Consider the following 21,090-nt stretch of genomic DNA (forward strand, 5'->3'; position numbering starts at 1 on the left):
AACACAATTCACTTCTGGCAGGTGTTCAGACAAAACCAGACAGAAGCCATCTAGGAGAGGCCGCCTGCTCACACACACACACACACACACACACACACCAGTAAAACACCCCTGCAGTTTTTGGCATATTCCCTGGAGAAGGCTTTGCCAGATGTGTCCACCAAGGTTGGTCCTTCTCCCAACATCAGGGGTGGGTTGAGCTGTTGCCTCCCCACCTTCCGTTCTGGTCTCTTCAACCTGGCCAGCCAAGAGAAGCCTTCAGCCTACACGGTGGCCCCCAGCATCGCCTCTCGCTCTGTCAAGATTTCGTTCTGATTTGAATCGAGTCCAAAAAATTTGACCTTCAGCCCGTCGACCGGGTGGACCACGGGCACCAGAGTCAGCTGGGGGAAAGTCCGGGTGGCCAGTTCAAAACGGCTCGTGCTGGCCAACTCGATGGCCAGCACCTTGAGGAACAGCTTGGCCAGGTGTTTGCCGAGACAGGTCCGTACCCCTCCGCCAAAGGGCAGGTAGTGGAACCGGCCGTCTTTGTCTTCGCTGCGGTCCTGCCCAAAGCGATCGGGGTCAAACACGTCCACTTCTTTGAAGACGGGAGCCGTGTCGTGTGTGTCCCGGATGCTGTACATGATGCTCCACCCCTTGGGGATTTGGAAGCCCTGCAGACGAATGAGACAGATTGTCAGAGGGACACAGAGAGGCGAAGAGCCCTCGCGGTGTTCAAGAGGCATCAGACCTACTCTGCTGTGAGTCTCTTGGGGGTGAACCCAAGTCCTAGAAAATCCGAGATATCCCATGCGCACATAACATCGGACGTTTCATGACCCAACTAGGGAACATCGTCAGTGCTAGAAAGGAGTCAGGTTTGAGGAGGAGAAGGACTGTGGGGGTCCTCTCTGAACTTAGTTGTTTTCTCAAAGACATTTCATTACCCAACTAGATAACATCATCAGTGCTAGAAGGGAGTGGTTTTGCTCACTGTATATGTACAAGCGGTCTGCTTTGTCAAGAAGACATCCACCCCTCCGTATCTCCCGTCTGCTGGCCCCATTCAGAAGGGAACCAAACCAGCCCTCCATCCTGGAGGAGCTCTGCAGACTGCCACAGCCAAGCCGTGAAATTGGTTTTGCTCCTTGGAAATTCCATCGTGAGTCATCCAGATGTCATCCCAACATCTGGCTCTCACCCTCATTTCTCTTATCCACATCTGGACGATTGGCTTCCACAGCGGTGCACCTGCAGCCCCCAGATGTCATGCCTCGGAGAGCTCAGCCTTTCAAAAGAGGCCCTTCTAAGTCCACCTCCAAGGTTAGTCTTTGGGGAGGGTCTTCAAGAGTTGAGGCAGCCGCCCTTGGGCCCAAAATAAAAGGGGCTCTTCCCACAACACATAAGAACATCGCTGCTCTGTATGTTTACAGGGTGTTTAAAAGATAATTTTCAAGCAATTCATCTCTGCTTCCGTTCAGTGAATCATTTTCATTGTTATATAGAGCAGGGGTCTCCAAACTTGGTAACTTTAAGATTTGTGGACTTCAACTCCCAGAATTCCTCAGCCAGGAATTCTGGGAGTTGAAGTCCACAAGTCTTAAAGCCACCAAGTTTGGAGACCCCGGCTGTAGGAGATGACCAGGCTGAGTGGGGGGGGGTCAAACACACCATCAGTCTGGAGTCTCTACGCCCCCATAAGTGACCTAACTCCAGCCCCCCCTTGAAGTCCATTGAGTCTTCTTTGGCACTAATTCGCCTTGACCGTTAGTAGTTCAGATTCTCGTGTCTACGTAGCATGGAATAAACCCACAGTGCTTTTGATCCCTGTCCTGGTTCCTGACGTCTTGCACCGGACACAGATGTTGTAACCCACACCGCCACTTTGGGGAGGGGGAGGGGCAGGTTCAATAGTTTGGCCTTCAGACCTTCTGCTGGCTTCTAGAGTTGTCAAAGCTTTGGGTTGACGGTGGGCAAAGAGAGGGCGCCATTTAGAAGACACGTCAGTTCCGTCTCTCCAAACTCTCCAAGACCCCCTGCACCTATTATTCCTCTGAAAGGAACCTTTTTCCCCAGAGCATTGGTCCTTTCGCACCCAATTTCAGCACTGCGATTTCAAGGGGCTTTAGGGGGATCACGGGGTGCCCCCCCACTTCCGTCTTGGAGACTCTTTCCCCCAATTCATGTCTACCTAGGACAGCGTTTCTCAACCTTCGCCGCTTTAAGAGGGGTGGACTTCTAACTCCCAGAATTCTTTGCTGGCTGGGGAATTCTTGGACCCTGCTTCTTAGAGGGTCCACGGTTGAGAAACACTAACCTAGGGGGCTTCAGGCACGGTCCCCTTACTCACATCCAGCTCAAAGGTCTGCAGCACCGTCCGGTACCCCCCCGAAATGGGGGTGAAAAGCCGGAGCACCTCCTTGATGACGCAGTCCAGGTAGTGGAGGCTGTGGATGGTCTCCAGCTGAAGCGCCCCCTCGCAGAGGCAGCCGTTGTGCAGGAGCCCCACGTTCCTCAGCTCTTCGCGGAGCTTCTCCAGCACCCCCGGATGCTTCAGCAGCTGCATAATCAGAGAGGTGCTGGCACTGGCTGTGGTGGCATAGGCGGCGAAGATCAGCTCCAGGGTGCCATCCTAGGGCAAAGAGAGGCTGCGTCAGCCAGGGCCGATGGGCTGAGCTTCTGAAGGGCAAGGCTGGCGAGATGCCAGCGGCCGTCTTTCTGGCAGCTTAAGTGGGCCTGGCAACTGAAGCTAAGCTGGTCTGCGCTTTCCTCACTTATCCTACCGAGGTTACACTACGATGTTTACAGTTTCATTTTAGCTGGGATTATTGGCCCCTGACAACTCTCCCACCCTCTGTTGCAGGGGTCTTCCAACTTGGCCCTTGTATGACTTGCAGACTTCAACTCTCAGAATTCCTCAGCCAGGCACGCTGGCTGAGGAATTCTGGGAGTTGAAGTCCACAAGTCACAAATGGGCCAAGTTTGAAGACCCCTGATATAGACTTTAAGAGGAGTGGACTTCAACTCCCAGAATTCCTCATCCAGCGTGCCTGGCTGAGGAATTCTGGGAGTTGAAGTCCACAAGTCACACAAGGGCCACGTTGGAAGACCCCCTGCTCTTTCGTTTCCCCGCCCTCCATCGTTCCAGTGTTTGAGGGGCTGCCCCAAAGAAGAGGAGGGGGTCCACCTGTTCTCCGAAGCATCAGAAGGCAGGACAAGAAACAAGGGTCGGAAACCAACCCAGCAACCGGGAATTAAGGAAAACCTTCCCGACAGCGAGGACCATTAATCAGTGGAACAGCTTGCCACCAGAAGTTGTGGGTGCTCCAACGCTGGAGGTTTTTAAGAAGAGACTGTCTGAAATTCTACTCCTGCTTGAGCAGGGGGCTGGACTAGAAGACCTCCAGGGCCCCTTCCATCTCCCTTCCCCTCTGCTGAGATGCAGCCAGACACAACCTCGTTCAGGCCGAGAGCTGAGCGGAAAAGGGGAGTCTAGCACCCCCGGTGGCCACGGAGAGAAGTGGCACCTGCTACCTGTCTGGGTCAGCGATTCTTACCTTCAGCTCCTGCATAGTTAGCTCTTTGCCATGTTCCTTTCCGCTCTCTATCAGCAGGTCCAGGGCGTCCAAATAGTCCTTCCCTTGGGAATTCTGCAGCTTTTCCCGGATGGCTTTTTCTAAGCTTTTCTGCAAAACCTCCCTGGCTCGAATCCCCTAGAAAAAGGACATCATCCAGGACCGCGTCATTTCCCAGGCAGTCTCCTTCTCCTCCCCCTCCCCCACTCCACTTGGGTTGATGTTTGAACCCTCCAAAACTGGGGGGGGGGCTGTCCAATCTTGGCAACTTTTAAGACTTGCCGACTTCCCGGAATTCCCCCCCTCCCCAGTTCAACCTCGGCAGTTTTAAGACTCGTGGACTTCGACTCCCAGAATTCTGGGAGTCGAAGTCCACAAGTCTTGAAGCTACCAAGGTTGGGCACCCCTGCCCTAAAGCATCTAAACTAGGGGTCTCCAACCTTGGCCACTGGAAGACTTGTGGACTTCAACTCCCAGAATTCCTCAGCCAGCCAAGCTGGCTGAGGAATTCTGGGAGTTGAAGTCCACAAGTCTTGAAGTTGCCACAGTTGGGGACCTCTGATCTAAAGTCCAAGAAGCAAAAGACCCCACCCAATTTCCTCCAACCTGGATCCATCAGGAGATGCGTCAAGGATGCCGCCTTTTACCAGGCTTGTGCCCCTGTCCTGTGGGGTTTGGGGGGCAGGGAGAGACTTGCCCTGCCCTTCCTTCTTTTTGACAACACCCTGAGATGGTCCATCCCAGGCAAAGCATCGAGGTTTCTGCTTCCTCCCTGGTGGAGCCACGACTCACCTTACGGTAGCCGCTGAAGGGCAGGTCCACAGGTAAGGAGAAGACGTTCTCCACAAATTGCTGGTAGACTTCAAACATCTGGCTGAGGTCCTCCTCTGGGATCTGGAATCCCAGGAGGACACGAATGGCCATGTGGAAGGTGAGCTTCTGGGCTTCGTGGTAGACGTTGATGGGCTCGGGGTTCCTGCCCCAGGCCCTCAGGGTATCTTGGATCACCAGCTGAATTTTGGGCAGGTAACTCTCCAGAGCTTCGTGGTTGAATATTTTTGAGAAGACCTGAAATGCCGACAGGAGAGAGAGGACTGGGGTTAAGGAGGAAGAGCTTTCCTGCTCATCGTTCAGACGGTTCCTGGATGGCCCCAACTCCTGCAGGGTCACCCCGCCCCATCAAGGCCCAGAGGGGAAAAGCAAAGCGAGAAGAATTAACCAGTGGAACAACTTGCCTCCAGAGGTCTTGGAGGCTTTTAAGGAGAAATTGGACAACCATTTGTCTGGAACGGTAGGGGGTCTCCTGCCTGGGAAGGTTGGGATGGAGGACCTCCAGGGTCCCTTCCAACTCTCTTGTTCTTTCTATGATCGCGTGTATCAGAAGAGGAGGGGGAGGGGGAGGAGAAAAAGGAGGTGGAATCCTTGGTGCTCTCTGAATTTGGCTGTTCCCTTCCTTGCAGACGTTTCCTTACCCAGCCCGGTAACAGCATCAGTGCGCTGGTGGATAACGAGACCCCCAAGCTCAGGGCGCACCAAGGACCCTGACAAAGCTTCTGTGACAGGTTCTGGATCAGGGCACCCAGCTGGTCCTCGGGGCCAATGGCCGTCCCTTGCACGCCTTCCCTGGATCGACCAGGACGGGCAAGGGCTGCTTAGGGCGACCAGCTGTTTCTGGGGAGGACCAGCTTGCCCACCGCCTGGGCCTCCATCCCCTGCGAGGGCCCGGGCAACATCTGGCCTGCCTCGCGCCGCCGCCGCCTCTGCCAAGGCAACCGGCCGGGGTGGGGTGGGGGGAGCCTCGGAGCAGCCGGGCGGGCCGGGGCGGCTGCCGCCTGCCAAGGCGAGCCTCTGGGCTGACGGCCTGCCCTGCCGGCCTCCCCCTCCTCCTCCGAGGGGCCGGGCGGGGAAAAAAAAGAGCGTTTGCTTACTTTTGATTAACTTACACGTGCAGAGCCCGAGCCCCCGCCCTCCGGCTCCCACAGCAGGGGAGCACACGCGCCAAGGTGGAGGTCAGGCGGGCGCGCCGACTTTGCCGGCATCCGGCTCCTGTCCAGGAAGGGCTGGGGGGGGGGGTCTGGATTCGGGAAGGGAGCCCTGCGCTCCTGCGGGGAAGGCAGACCGACCGACCGACCGACTGACCGACCCAGCGAGCAAGGGCTCCCGGGGGGGGGGGACCTTCCAAGCTGTAAATGTGGGAATTACACAGGGTGGGGGGGGACCGGTGTGCAAAATGCTAGTTTCCTGGACGCTGCCCTGCCTTTCCGATGGAGGCGCCTTCCGCTGGGGGGGGGGGGGGGTTGGGGGCACGGCTGCCCAGGCCGCCTTCGAACAAGCCAGCAAGAGGAGGGGCAGGTCCGGGGGAGGAGATCGGGTGTCCCCCCTCGGGTCTTCTTCGCCTCTGCAGAAAAGCAGCCGGAGCGAAGCTGCAAAGATCGCGGGGGGGGGGGGGAAAGGGCGGTTCCTTAGGACGGTGGGCTGACCGATCTGAGCCCGGCCACCGTTTCCCTGGTCCGGAACACAGTTTTACAACCTGGGAGGGGAGGGGAAGCAGCCTCTGCCCATGCACAGAGGGCTGCTTTCCCGTTGCTGCCAACCCTCGCGTGCAGGCCGGGGGAGGCCGGGGAGGGTCCAGGCTGAGGTCCGCTCCTCGAGAACATCCGCCGCCAGGCTCAGCAGAGGGCTGGGCGCCGTCCTCCTGGGCCGGCGGGGGGGGGGCGCCCGGCTTTCTCGGGAGCCAAGCTCCGGGGCGGGAAGGGGCGCCCGGAGGAGGGAGCCCAGCTCAGGCGCTTTCGCTGCGGCGCGGAAGCCCAGCCGAGGCCGGCCCTGGCGCGGGACGGCGGAGCGGCAGCTGCGAAGCCCGGACCGAGCTGCACGGGACGGGCCGTCCTCTCGTTCTCAGGCAGACGCCCGGCTGGGTCGGGACCGGGTCACCGGGACGGGACCGGAGCCGAGCGGCGGGCAGGCGGGCTGCCGGGCTCCGAGGCTTCCTGGAAGGGGCGACCAAGGAGGCCCCCGAGCTGCCCGACCGACTCGCGCAAGGCCGGCGCCCCCCCCCCCCCGCCTCCTCTCCGCCCGGGCTTCCCCGAAAGGAATCCCGCGGCCGAGCGGCGGATGACGCCCCCTAGCGAGCCCCCCCTGCGCTCCACGGCGGCCCAGCCGGAGGCAGCGCCCGATCCCCCAGAAGCGCCGCCCGCTCGCCCAAGCGCCGCGCCCCGAGGGGGACCGGGCTCCGCTGCGGGAAACGGGGGGGGAGACCCACGGGCAGGCGTGGGGGGGCAGGAGGGGACCCTCTCGCGGGCTGCGTCGACTTAAGTCCGACTTAACTCGCCAGGCTGGCCAGCTTTTTACACTTGCGCAGTTCCTTGCCCTGATACCAGCCTCATTAGGGGGAGGAAACAGCCACAGCATCAGCCCCCCCCCCATACACACACACACACACACACACGCTCAGGGGTGTCCAAGGCACTTCACTCTCCAAGGGGCTAGACCTCACGATCTGAGAGGCACAGGAAGGGCGAGAAGGTGCCCAAATTGCCACACAGCACCTCAGGCATTCGCACCCAGGACCATCTCTGAGGCAGACAGCGGGTGGCAGAAGGGCGAAGAGAGGAGCTTCCTAGCCGGCTTCCTAATTGCAATTGTTTGCTAATTGAGACCCACAATTTAAAAAGTAAGCGGCGTGCGCGCCTGCATTTTGGGACTCCATTTTAGTATTATGCTGAGAAAATCCTCCTCCAAGCCGGAAGATCCCTCGCGACTTTTCCTAGCTGCTGCTTCTCGATGCCTCCTCCACATGTTGGACTTGGCTGGGGGAATTTGCCTCCTGACTGGGCGGGGAGGGGCGGGCGGGAGGGAGGGAGGGCGGTCTGGGTGCAAAAGAGGAAAATCTGGCAGGGTTTGCCTCTGCCATCCTGGCAGGGAAGGAATGGAGCCACCAGCAAGTCCGGATGGCATGCCCACCAGTGCCACCTGCAGCGGCTGCCCACGGGTGGCCTCACTCCTTTTGCATCTGGCAGCCCAAATGTGGCACAGCAGGAGCAGCACTCAAAGAAGCACACACACACACACACACACACACACACACACACACAGAGAGAGAGAGAGAGAGAGAGGGAGGGAGGGAGGGAGGGAGGGAGAAGGAAGGAGGAGGAGTTGAGGGGTCCTTGTTGCTCTCTGAGCTGGGTTGTTTCCTTGCAGACATTTCATGACCCAACTAGGTAACATCATCAGGGCTAGAAGGGAGCGGTGTGTGTGGAGGGGAGGAGGAGGAGGAGGAGGAGGAGGAGGAGGAGGAGGAAATAGACCGTGGGGTCCTTGGTGCTCTCTGAGCTGGGTTGTTTCCTTGCAGACATTTCATGACCCAACTAGGTAACATCATCAGGGCTAGAAGGGAGCGGTGTGTGTGGAGGGGAGGAGGAGGAGGAGGAGGAGGAGGAGGAGGAGGAGGAGGAGGAGGAGGAGGAGGAGGAGGAAATAGACCGTGGGGTCCTTGGTGCTCTCTGAGCTGGGTGGTTTCCTTGCAGACATTTCATAACCCAACTACGTAACATCATCAGGGCTAGAAGGGAGTGGGTTTACACAGAGGGGAGGGGAGGGGAGGGGAGGGGTAGCAGAGGCTGGACTCCCCTTCCTCAGAAGCCCAGTTGCTCAAAGGGTCCCTCCACAGACATCAAATCACTTCACCTCTTTCTGCTCCTGGGGGGGACCCCCCCCAACATTCTCAAGTGAAATGAGGAGCGTGGCAAGCAAAGGGGGCCTCGGTGCTCCCACCCACCCCTCCATGGCTAACAAGTTCATCCCAGGTAGAGACAGGACAGCTCCGACTCCCCCCCCCCAGCCTGGAATGAAAACCGGATATTTCCCCGGCTTTCCCTCTCTCCTCCATCAGAGCACTCTTGCTGGGCTGCTGTCTGGCCCGCCGGATGTGCCGAGCACGCCAGGTATGCGCTGCCCCGAGCCTTTGCCGGAGGCCTCCGAGCCTCGTTTGTGCTCAGCTTTTTCTGCTGGGGTTGGGGGGGGGAAGAAGAAGGAGAAAGAGAAATCCCTTTGTGCCCCCCCCGGGCAAAGAGAGAGAGCGGATTTCCCGGCCCAGACTGGCACCGGGCAAGTCGCCCGCTCGAGTCGCTGGCTGTGGGCGATTCTGCCCGACTCCACGAGGCATCGAGGCATCGAGTGTGGTTGAGGGGGACATCAAACAAAAGTCAACACCGCCCCCCCCCCCCCCGCTTGCAGCATAAGACGGCAGCAGACAGCTACTCCCCAGCCGCAATTCCTGTGGGGCCCAGGGCTGAGTCCGGCCCTCCGAGGAGCCAGCGAGGATTTAGCAGCTGAGCCGAGCCTAAGGTGCTAAATTAGCCCAGCGCGCCTGATTCGGGTGGACCGAAATGCTGACATCTGGGGGGGAAATGGATCCACTTACAACGATTCATTTAGTGACCATTTGGAGTTACAACAGCACTGACAAAAGCAACTTCGGACCGTTTTTCAAACTTACGACCGTTGCAGCATCCCCCCCCCAGGGTCACATGATCAAAATTCAGCCTCTTGGCAACCGACTCCTATTTACGACGGTCACAGTGTCCTGAGGGGAGGGGGTCACACGATCCCCTTTTGCAACCTCCTGACGAGCAAAGTTCACGGGGAAGCCAGGTTCACTTAACGACCATGTGGCTAACTTAACAACTTCAGAGATGCACCTAACAACGGAGGGAAGGAAGGTTGTAAGCCGCCCTGAGTCTTCGGAGAAGGGCGGGATATAAATGGAATTAAAATAAAAAATAAAATAAATAAACTAAGGTTATCTGGCTTAGCAACAGAAATATGGGGCTCCGCTGTGGTCGTAAACCGAGGACCACCTGTACCTGCAGAGGGTTTTGAAGAGCACTAAGCGGGAGGTGAAGCTGCTCAATTAACAACGGTCCCGGGGATCGGAATTTCCATCACTAAGTGAAGCGGTCGTAAAGCGGGGTGTCATGGGGATTGCCTCACTTAGCAATGGCCTCGTGGCAGGACAAGTGGCAGCCAAATGTAATAAATATAAATAAATTAGGGAAACCCTGCAGTCCCCATAACTAATAATCAAGGACTCAACTCTCCCAAGGTCAGCAGCTGCCTCCCCTTGAACTCCCCACCCGCCCCTCTCCTGGTCTCTGCCCTCTTGCCCGCCTGCCCCAGTGGCACTGCCACAGCCCCAGCGCAGGGCAGCCCCAGTGGCTGAGATGGGGGGGGGAGACAGGCGAGGGAGTTGAAGCTACCTGTGACCATAGCGATGCTGCAAACGCCATAATTTTGAGGACCAGGAGTAAGAAGCATTCATTCAGCGAAGCCATCCCTTTGAACCACCGCTGAACGAACGGTCGTAATTCAAGGACTAGGCCTGGGAGTGGCGTTCTGTGGACCATCCTGCTGCTTTCTGCACGCCTCCCAACCAGCCTTCTGCGCAGGCCACGGACCAGCCACCAGCCGCGTCTCCGGAGGAGACCCCAGAGAGAGTCCCGTAAGCTTTTCCCTTTTAACGGAACGTTAGTCGCCAAGGATTCTCGGGGACGCCTTCTGGCTGGCACAGACCGAAACGCCCCCCAAGCCAGCTTGAGCTGAGCGCAACTAAGGTGGTTAAAGGCCTGGAGACCAAAACACAGGATGAACAATTGCAGGGTCTGAGCTTGGCTAGTCTAACAAAAAGAAGGATTAAGGGGGTGACATGACAGCAGCCTTCCAGTATTTGAGGGTGCTGCCCCAAAGAAGGGGGGGTCCGCCTATCCTCCAAAGCCCCTGAAGGCAGGAGAAGAAGCAACGGATGGAAACCCATCAAGGAGAGAAGCAACCTGGAACTAAGGAGAAACTTCCTGACAGTGAGAACAATTAACCAGTGGAACAGCCTGCCACCAGAAGTTGTGGGCGCTCCATCACTGGGGATTTTTAAGAAGAGACTGGACAGTCACTCGTCTGCAATGGTAAAGGTTCTCCTGGCTGAGCAGGGGGTTGGACTAGAAGACCTCCAAGGTCCCTTCCAGCTCTGTTCTGAATTGATCCCACCTCCTAGGTGCAGGAAGGCCTCCCCCCTTCCTGGCAGCTCAGCCTAACAGGAAGAGCCACACAATTCGTCCCAAGCTCCTTTGGGGGTGGAAGGGCAGAGCAGAGCGCTGGCCGGACAGGGCCCCTTCGTGAAAAGGGACTCGGCCAAACCTGCCCCCCCATCTCTCGGGGCACCGGCCCCTCCCCAAGGAGGGGAGCCCTGAGCAGAGTCCACGCAGCAGCAGCAGGAGGAGGAGGAGGAGGATCACCACCACCTTCCCTTCCTGCTGGGCCCGACTTTGCCCAGGATGTTGCACTTGATGGTTGAGTGGTCTTGCAAATCCGATTCAGAGCCCGGATCTTTGCTCAAGGGGGCAGCCGTGGCAGCAGGAAAGGAGGCGGCTTCGGTGGAACAGAGAGCAAAGGCCGGGCTTGGAGCCAGGGGGTTCTGGAGAAGGAAGACCCACCCACACACACACCCTCTCTCTTTCCTCTCTCTCCTTCTCTCCTTCTCTCTCTCTCTTGCTTTCTTTTTTCTCTCTTTCTCTTTCTCTCTCTCTTCTCTCTCTCTCTCTCTCTTGCTTTCTTTTTTCTCTCTTTCTCTTTCTCTCTCTCTCTCTCTCTCTCTCTCACACACACACACACACACATACAGGCTGCTTCCGCTTCTGCTTTGATCTATGTGATTTGCCACTCCAAAGGAGAACAGTCCTGCGGAAGGGAGCTGGACCTGGCGGGGAGGGCCTGACCGGCTTCGCAAGAGAGGGGGGCTCGCTCTGGGCAAAAGCGGAGGAAGTTGCCCAGCTCCCGAGACGCTGCTGCGGTTTTCTCGAGGAGGGGGCGAAGGCTGGGGGTCACTGCCAGGGTTGCCTACCTGAGGTTGCTGGTGAGGAAAAAGGCAGGCCTTGGCGCAGGAAGGACCCTAAGGCTGCCCTAGGAACATGGTTTGTGTAGTTGCTCCACCATCAGTCCAGACCCCCAACTGGCCGGCTCTGCTTTCACCAAGAGGCAAGAACAGACTCTCGTCCAGGGTCTCATTCAGAGGGGGTGGGCAGATGGGGGCAGGAGGAGGTAACCTCCAAATCTACGGAGGTCACAAATCCTTCTTGGCTAGGATCCATTTCATAATTTAGGGTGGGAGGAACAGGGGCCAAGGAGTTGGTTGGAAGAGAAGATCTGAACTCTGCACATGCCGTAGAGCTCCCTTGCCCCTCATCAGCAGACGATTCCTGGAGATGCAAGGCGGGGGTGTGGGGGTGTATGGAGGAGGCAGTTAAATAGGAACCCCAGCTGCCTCCCTTTTAAAGTTCTCTGACCCTTCACTAGCCCTCCCACTCTCTGTGCACACGTTTCCCAAAATCCCCTTTTGATTCATGGGTGGGGGGAGAGAGAAATTTAACTGAATCAGCTAGGAATGACTAACTCGTTTCAAAAGTCTGTGTGTGCGTGCGCGCTTAATGGCATTTTCCCCCGATAAGGAAAATTGGAAAGTTAACCACCCTACCAAGCGCAGAGGCAGGCAAAAGTGGACCAAGCTCTCGGGCGATCAGGAAGATCCCGGGGGATTCCAGAGGTGGAGGAGCCCTTCTCCCGGAACGGCGCGACCACCCCGCGGTTTACACTCCTCTAGCAAAGACGCCCCCCCCCCTTCCAGCCCAGCGGGAGTCGCTCCTCCAGCCGCCAGCAGGGCGAGCGAGTCGCGAGCAGGCAGGGCAGCCCCGCTCCGGCCCTTGCGCAGCCCCGCCAGTCGGAACTCACACACACACACACACACACACACACACACACACACACACACACACACACACACACACACACACACACACGAGGGAAGCGCCGTTGGCCTTTGAAGCGGGCCGCGTTGGGGCGCCCGCCGGGTAAGCAGAGTTCAACCTCCGCGCGTGCCGCCGGCGAGACCGACTCTCGCCAGACGCTGGGCGGGCGCAGCTTGCAGCAAAGCTACACACACACACACACACACACACACACACACATACACACACACACACACACACACACACACACCGCATCCCCGGAGGGAAGGACTCGGCAAGGCAGCCTCCCTGCCCTCCTCCCCCAGGAGCCCCCGCGGCACGGGAACCCGACGCCCATCCTCCTCGGCCGGTTCCCACGTCTCCAGGGTCCCCGGAGCGGAGTAAAGGGCTCCCCGGTCAGTCCAGCCCCTCCGCCGCCCTTGCCGAGACCTCCCGCCAGGCGCTCTGCGAACGCTCAGAGGCCCGCGCGCAGCCCTTACCTTCCGCTTGTGCCGGTGGACGTCGCCGATGGAGTTGGCCACGGTGTTGGGGCCCAGGAGGAGGCGGGTGCTGCGCGGCCACTCCGTGCTGACCAGGCTGTGCTCGCCCATCAGGATCTTGCGCACGTTCTCGGCGCCCGTCACGCGGATCAGCGGGCGGCCCAGCAGATGGGTCTTGAAGACGTTGCCGTATCTCTCCCGCCGCGAGGACTGGAACCCGGGGCCCTGCAAGAGGAGGCGCGGCCGCTCAGCCTGGCAGCTCCCAGGAGCCCTCACCCGCTTCCCCCACCCCGGCCCCCGGTTCCGCTGCAGCCCAGAGCCGGGGAAGTGGGCGCCGAGCCCGGGAGGGATCCGGCAGTCTCCAGCCCGCCTTTCGCGACCCCCCGGCTGGGGATCCTGAAGCCGCGGTCTTCCCCCGGAGGACGGAGAGCGGGACGGGAGCCCCGCGGCGGCCGCAAAAGGCTGCTGCGGCGACGGGACTCCAGCCCAAGCGCCCCCCCCCTCCCGCCGCAGCCTTCTTTGCGCGCTCAGCCCGCGTCTGTTCACACGCACACGGACGCACGGGGTGTCCAAAAGGCGAAGCTGTGCGGGAAGGGAAAGGGGAAGACCTGGCCGCGGGTGTCAAGTCTGGCGCGTGGAAAGCGGGGCTTCTGTTCGCGACTTTGGGGGGATCGGATCTCTTGGGCCCTCCCGCCTCGCCAAAAGACGCCGGCAACGGACAGGCGCGGGACGGTCACCTTCCGTGGTTGGGGCTTGGCTTCCTGCTGCTGGGAGGGGGCGTTGCTGCCAGTCTTAGCCCCCCCCCCGCCCCCTCCCCGCCAACGCTGCCGGAAAGCCAAAGAAGGGCGCAAAGGTTCACCCCGCGCTAGCCCCGATCCAAAGGCAGCGAGGTGGCTTCTGAGCGGCGGGAACCCCGGGTCAGACGGTTGGTTAGCGTGAGCACAAGTTCAGGGAACGGGGGAGGAGAGTTTTGTGACCCCGAACTCAAGAGTTTAACGAATTGTGTGAATGCAGCCGAGGTGTAAAACGGGCAAAAGGGGGGCTGCTTCCTTCGGGTGGGTGGGGGGTCAGAGGGCTGATTTTAATGGCTGTCAAAAAGAGCGTCTGGTTACCTAGCCTAGGATGCCGAAGGAGCGCGCGCGCACCACACACGCGCACACACACGCACACACAGAGTGTTGTGTTACACCAGACATTCCTAGTGCAACGAGCGATCCCTGGAGGCGGCGGGCTCCCCGTGGCGGCCTGAGCCCAAGCAGAGCGTGGTCGCCATTCCCGGGGAAGGGGGGGCTTCCTCCGCTGCCGGGGTGGGCTTCAGGATCCGAAGGGCAGGCAGGATCCGGAGTCCAAATAGTGGGCGCCCCCTTTGCAGACACTCCCGGAGGGGGGGCAATCTTTCTGCTTTGCTGCCTCGGAGGCAACGAAGAGAGTCTCCCCATTCCTTCTCGGTTATGGCGGCACAATAGAATGAGGAGGGTTCCCCTAAGGCCATCAAGACCACCCCCTGCACCCCAACTAAAGCCTACCTGATAGGCGTCTCTCCAGCTCCCTGACGCTGAAGGGAAGCTCTGGCGGGGGACAAAACGCCTTTCCCACCCAGAGGTGGCCAGGTGAAGGGGAGGAGACGGCGCTCCCCAAGACTGAGGCTGCCTTGGTCGGGAACCCCTCCCGAGGGCAGCCTCCAGAGACACACACACACACACACACACACACACACACACACGTGGAACTGTGGAAGGGATTCAATTTCTTAGATTAGGACTAAAGGGGGGGGCTGAATCAGCCTCCTCCGTCTCCCCTTTGTGCCCTCGATCCGTCCTTATTACTACGTGAACCCACTCCAAGTATCCTGGGCTAAGCGCGGCCAAGACCGGGACTCGTAAGAGCTTTCCCAGATGCTGGCGTGGTCCAGGGGAGGGAGTGGGAGAAGGAGCCACAAGCAACCCGAGGGGAAGGGGGCGCCTGGGCCTCCCGCGGGTTCCCCCTCCCCATGTGCGGAGCTAGAAAGAGGAGGGTATGCTCCCCCCCACGCGCGCTTTAAAGCCAAAGAGGCGCCCCACTTTCCCGGCACGGGGTCTACCAGAAGCAGAGACTTGGGGTCGGGTAGGGGCTAGGATTGGGAGGGGGGAGGGCTTTTAAAAAAAACCCAAAACAAAAGCCCAGTTGTGAAATTCAGCTATTCAGGTGACGCGGTGTCTTGATCTGCGTAAATATAATTAAAACTGCTTTTAGTGGCATTAATAAAGGGTTATTTGTGCAATATTTCCATCCTTGCACAAAGGGCACCTTTATGTGGGAAGGTTTCGGCCGACTCCAATTTATACGGTTTTTTTATTATTTATTTTTAGCCCTAGACTTTTCGCTTGGACGGAGCCTTGAGCAAGAGGGAGAGAGCCCCCGGAGAAAAATCTGATAAATTTCTTTTTAAAACAGTCCCATTGAGGGACGGCGCTTAACTCTTTGGAAACTTCGGGGGGGGGGTTCCTCCAGACTTGGGAGGGGGGAGGGAGGGAGGGCTGCAGAGGAGACAAGGATAACATCTCCTGCGCCCCGCAGGATGGGCTGTCTGCTTTCCCTCGGCTTCCTAAAAGGAGGAATTCGAATCCCTCGCGAACGTGTAGACGGAAAGTGCTCCGTGCAGGCGCGGGCGGAGTGTGGGGGGCGGGGGGGGCGGGGAATTAGCGGTCCCGGCACAGGAGCGACGGAGCGGGGCGGGAGAGGAGAGGAACGAACGTCTGCGGGATTCCCCGCCAGGCAGCGAGGCTCTCGGCTGTGGCCGCTTGGCACAAACCGCGTGGGCTGAAGCCCGAGTGGGGGGCGGCCTTTCTGCGGCGGCGGGAGGAGCGCTGGTCTCGCGCGGAAGCTGGGCGGCCGAAAGGGAATCCCGCTCGGCGCTGGGAGGGGAGGGCCGGGAAAGGCAGGGAAAGCCCAGCCGAGGGAGGCAGCAGAGCGTTCCGCGTTCGGCCTGCGCTCCTCAGCCTCACCTGTGGGGCGCAGCCTGAAAGGGGCGAGCCGCCGCCGCCACCCCGCCGCGGCCCGCCGACTCCCCCGCCGGCAGGAGGCGCCGAAGGGAGGGCTGGGCCCGACGGCCGCTTCCTGCGTTGCAAAGCTTCAGGCCGGGCGTAGCCGGGGACACCGCCGCCTCCTACCCCGCCGGGATCGCCCGGCTCTCCCTCCCGCCGCCCGGGACTTCTCCGGCGCCGGCCGCGCTTACCTGCAGCAGCCAGTGGAAGGTCTCGCCCACCAGCGGGAAGCCCATGGTGCCCTCGGGGATGGGCAGCTTGCAGCTCTTGTCGCGCGTGGCGGCCCAGCGCAGCTGCCAGAGTTGCTGCGAGACGGCCAGCAGCAGCGTCAGCGAGGCCAGGCAGGCGGCGGCGGTGGCCAGCGCCGAAAGCAGCTCGAAGCCGGCGAAGAGCATCTTGCGCGGCGGGGACGGAGCGTGGCCGTCGGAAGCGCCGGGCGAGAGGACGGCCGGCTTCGACTCCGGGCACAGAGGCGGCCGGGGGCGCCGGGAAGACGAGCGGGACGCGGCGCGGATCGGGCGCTGCCCCCGCCGAGGAGCGGGCTCTGCAGACGGAGAGGCGGGCGCCCCTTTCCGCTCGGATGAGGACCGGACGGATAAACAGCCCGGCGGGCGCGGCAAAAGTCGGGGTCCCACGCGAAGGCGACCCTCTCGGATCTTCGCCGGCGGCGGCGCCGAACTCAGCGGCGGAGGATCTGCAGCGGCCGCGCCGTCCAACTTGAGCGGCTGCCCGGAGCGTCTCTGCCGGGCGGGCGGGCGGGGGGGGGGGGCCCGGGCCGGCTGGGGGCGGGCGGGAGCTCCGTGTCAGGGCGCCGTCGGAGGAGGAGTCGCCGCGCTCCGCGCCAGTTTGCGGGGATCAGCCCAGGCGGCGCTTATATAGAGGCGGCGCGGCCGGTGCTCGGCCGGCGGTCGTCCCCTCCTCCCCTCCCCTTCGAGGCGTGGGCGGAGGCGGCGGCGGAGGCGGCGGGGGGCGAGGCGGGCCGGGGCTGGAGCGCTGCCTCCGTCGACTCCGCTCGTGGCGCTCCGCGGGAGGAAGCCCCCCGAGGGGCGGCCGCGCGTCACCTGGCCGCGGCGGAGGCAGGCAGAAGCCGGGCTGGCGGCGCCTCTCCCGGCCATCCGGACGCCTCGCCTCTCGCCGGAGCGCCAAGTCGGGTCGGCCGTCCCGGGACCCTTCCGTCCACGGGCCGCTGCGGCAGGCGCCCCCGGGGAAGCGCGGCCGGCGGGAGAGCCGGGCGGAGGAGCCTTTGGGTGCCGGCTGGGGCCGCGCTCCCTTCCCGGAGGACGCCCCGGCCCCCTTTCGCACAGCCGCCGGGCTCTCCGGATCCCCGCGTGCCCCGACCTGGCCGCCCTGCGAAGCAGGCTGCGGCCGAGGTCGCTCCGGCGGGCGCCGGGCGGCGCCTCCTTTCTGCACCCGGCGCGGCTCGGCTGCTCGGCCTCGACCTGCTCCGGGACGAACCTGCCGCGACTTGTGCCGGAGTGACCTGCGCCCAGGGCTGGTCCGTGCCTGCCCGGCGGCGGCGTCTTTTCGGCGGAGGAGCTGCTCTCTCCCCTGCCCTGGGCGGGAAGGGGGGACGCTGGCGGGAGACCCCGAAGGAGGGGAGCCCCGGGCTCGCTGCGCCCTGCTCGGAGCGCCCCTTCCCGGCCAGGCGCGCAGCGAGCCAGCCGTGCCGGGCAGGACGACGAAGCTCCCCTCGGGAGATCGGGGGGGGGAGCTGCTTGCCTCCCCCCCCCCACCAGGGGCAAAGGCATGTAGAGCCTGTGGGTAGGAGGGGGCATTTCGATTGGCAAAGGGACATTTTATTTCACTATTTCATTTTAGTCTTAAATTTGTAACTGGCCGGGACTCTGGGAAGCGCCTAAGAATCGCCCGCCTTTTCAAAAGGCCACTTTGGGGATTGCGGCACTTTAGAAGCCCCGTCTTCCCACCTGCAGGAGAATCATGGGGAGGGGGCTTCCGATAGGAAGGGAGAAGTGATGAAGCTCCTTGTTGCCAGGGAAGTCCGAACACCGAGGGGTCTCTCTCTCTCTCTCTCTCTCTCTCTCTCTCTCTCTCTCTCTCTCTCTCTCTCTCTCTCTCTCTCTCTCTCCTGTGTGTGTGTGTGTGTGCACACATTATGGGCGCTGTCTTCCAGGCTAGGAGACCATGCTGGGTTGAAGGAAGGCTCAGAAGATGCTTCTCCAGCCCACCATGAAGTGGTCAAGTGGACACGAAGCACCATCCACAGACCAGGGAAGCCCCTCCCCCCCAGCTTTGGGGCAGGGAGAGGGAAGGGTAGCCACTGTTTCTCCCTCACCCTGATTGGAAGCCCTTCCAAACTTCCCTAAAGTTATGGGGCTGCCTGAGTCCCCACACCCTTCAAAGGGCCAGGGGGGGGATTATGAGGCAGGGTCCAGCCCAAAGTCCCAGAAGGGCTTCAAAGCAGGCCTAATTTGGCCAAAAAATACCTCCAAAGACGTTCAGAGCGGGTCCCCCCTGCCCACCCCACCCCCTCTGTGGGGTCTTTTTCTGAGCTGCCCCCCTTCTCCTGGAACAAATCTGCTTTTCCTCTGTTGGGGATTTGTGGGGGAAGGGCAGCCCCTTGGGGGCCCTGCAGAAGGGGCCACAGTGATGAGATTTTCTGTAAGGTGGGGGTGTTGTCCTTCTGCAGCCAAATGGGGGGCCTGGTTATCCCCTTCTTCTGCCCCCCCAACCCAGCGGGCACTGCTGGAAAGAACTGGGTACAGCAAGGACTGTATGGTTGAGGTCTCTCATCCAGTGCCCCCCTTCTTCCAGCTGCTTTGGTAGTACCCCAATTCTAACAGGAAATTTTGGGAGGGGGCTCCTGAAAGTGGTGGGTGGAAGAATAGGATACCCAGGAGCTGGTCACTCTCTCCAAGGCCAGTCCCCCCATCTCTGCCCCCAGGACTGCAGCATCTGGCTGGAGAAACGCTTCGAGGTCTGGTTAGGTCACCGACAACCTTCCCCCGTGGGAGCAACAGTGTGTTGTGTGTTGTGCTCACAGAAGAACTGAAGTGCTAGGGACCCACTCTCTCCAGGAGGGTCCCTGTGCCCCTTTTGTGGGTGGGGGGGCAGGTTCTGCCTCCCAGTCCAGCAAGTCTCCAGGAGAGGCCGCGTTGCACCCTTGCTTTAGGTCACAACTGCAACCCTTACGCAGGACCCTTCTCTCTCTCTCTCTCTCTCTCTCTCTCTCTCTCTCTCACACACACACACACACACACACACACACACACACACAGCCGGACCGGTTTTGCTTTTTTTTTGTATAAACAGTCGCAAACACGCGGGTTTAAGGTTGATCTTACCGTTCCCACATTAAGCCCCTGGTTCGGGTTTGGGGATGGAGGGAAAGCAGTTGGTGTCCCTTACCGTAACCCCGTCGTGGTCACGCTTATTTAAGGATCGAACATTTTTTGGGGAAAGCCCTCATAGCTTCCCGTCGACCCGTGAGCATCCTGGACAGTGTCTTGGGTCGGGGGCAAGGGGGGGGGAGCTTTCCGCCCCTGCAGAATGCGGCCGCCGAGGGCGGGCAGAGGTCCTGGGTCCACACGAGCAGGGGCGTCGGGAGCTGGCCCGGGTCTGGTCGCCGCTCGCCTCCCGCAGACAGCCAGGTTCTCTACCTGCGTCTTTGAACCCCTGCCCCGCGCTTGACCGCCCCTGGCCCGAAGGCGGGTCCTCCATCGGGGCGGGGGTCCTCGGGAAGTGAGGGGAGCAGCGCCTCCCCCCCAAAGCCTCCCCGGGGAAGCTTCCTGCAAGGACCCCGGGCCTCTTCTTGCGAGGACCCCGGGGCGGCCCAGGGCAGGTGAGCCCGGCGTGCTCAGCAGGTCCGGCCGGCGCCCGGCTCTCTCGTTGCCCTGCAGCCCCACCTGGTGGCCACGCGGGCCCCCGCAAGGACGGCCGGGAGCCGGCGCGGTCCACGCGCGAAGGCGAGCCGCGACCCGAGTTCCGCCAGCCTCGCGATCCGTTCTAGGCCGGGCCGGCTTCCCACAGCCGCCGAAGTGCGCAGCTTTGGTGGGGATTCCGGCTCCCCTCCGGATGCTGGAGATTTATCCGAGTTCAATGGCTCAAAGGTGCCCGGCCGGTTTCTGGACTCAGCCTGGCCCTTCTCCCCGCCCCCACCCCCGCGAAGAAGGCGGAGGGGTCTTCACTTTGCATGTCCAGACAGATCTGGAAAGCCCCCGAAGCCCTGATCTCGCCCTCCTGGGTGCTTCTGTCCGAGCTCTGGTTGAATAGCTGAATAGAACAGAGCTGGAAGGGACCTTGGAGGTCTTCTAGTCCAGCCCCCGCCACCACCACCCCACCGCTTGAGCAGGAGAACCCATACCATCTCAGATCAGTGACTGTCTAGCCCAGGGGTCGGCAACCTTGGCTCTTTTATGACTCGCGGACTTCAACTCCCAGAATTCCCGAGCCAGCATAGCTGGCTCGGGAATTCTGGGAGTTGAAGTCCGCGAGTCATAAAAGAGCCAAGGTTGCCGACCCCTGGTCTAGCCTCTTCTTAAAAACCTCCAGTGCTGGAGCGACCACGATTTCTGGGTGGCAGGCTGTTCCCCCGGTTAATTGTCCTCACTGTTAGGAAGTTTCTCCTTAATTCCAGGTTGCTTCTCTCCTGGATCAGTTTCCATCCGTTGTTTCTCGTCCAGCCTTCAGGTGCTTTGGAGAATAATGTAACACACACCCCTCTTCTTTGTGGCAGCCCTTCAGATACTGGACCACTGCTATCATGTCACCCCTATTTCTCTGTTTCCTTAGACTAGCCAAACCCAAATCCCGCAGCCGTTCTTCGTGTGTTTCAGTCTCCAGGCCTTGGATCATCTTAGTTGCTCTTCTCTGAACTTTTTCCAAACTCTCCACATCGTCTTTGTGATATGTGGTGACCAAAATTGGTTGATGGAGCTAAGATTCAGTCAGCAGGACAAGATCCACCTTCCGATTAATCTCTCGGTCCCCACAAAATCAAGACTCCCACCCACCCCTCCATTGACCACCAGCATTCTGCCACTCTCTGATTAAAAACTGCCCACCGAAGGCCCCCCCCCAGCAATGCACCAGCCCTGCCAGACTTTTGAAGGTCAAGAAGACGAGGGGAGCCCTGGGACGGGTTTCGTGTGAAATCCACACAGGAGTGGCTACTCGCTCGCTTGGGCCTTTCCGCAAACTGCTCTCCGCCCGTCCCTGGGTCAACAGTCCTGCGCAATAGTATTGGTATAACAGTATTAGCACGATATAATATCGATAGTCAATA

The 21,090-nt window shown here is 60.5% G+C and overlaps 1 protein-coding gene across 2 annotated transcripts; it reads right to left on the reverse strand.

Annotated features, from left to right (window-relative positions):
* Window positions 1-263: 263 nt before the first annotated feature.
* Window positions 264-16,243, reverse strand: CYP26B1 (cytochrome P450 family 26 subfamily B member 1; the record flags this gene model as incomplete). Of its 2 annotated transcripts, XM_083366878.1 has the most annotated exons (6): window positions 264-656; window positions 2,333-2,614; window positions 3,540-3,695; window positions 4,350-4,625; window positions 12,826-13,050; window positions 16,040-16,243. In XM_083366878.1, 6 exons carry the CDS (start codon window positions 16,241-16,243, stop codon window positions 264-266), a joined length of 1,536 nt encoding a protein of 511 aa, XP_083223004.1. The 2 variants fall into 2 exon arrangements, with proteins under 2 accessions (XP_083223004.1, XP_083223005.1); XM_083366879.1 differs by lacking the exon at window positions 12,826-13,050.
* Between the last annotated feature and the right edge of the window lie 4,847 nt (window positions 16,244-21,090).

This window comes from Vipera ursinii (assembly GCF_947247035.1).
Source record: "Vipera ursinii genome assembly, chromosome: 7".
In the NCBI taxonomy this organism is placed as follows: Eukaryota; Metazoa; Chordata; class Lepidosauria; order Squamata; family Viperidae; genus Vipera; species Vipera ursinii.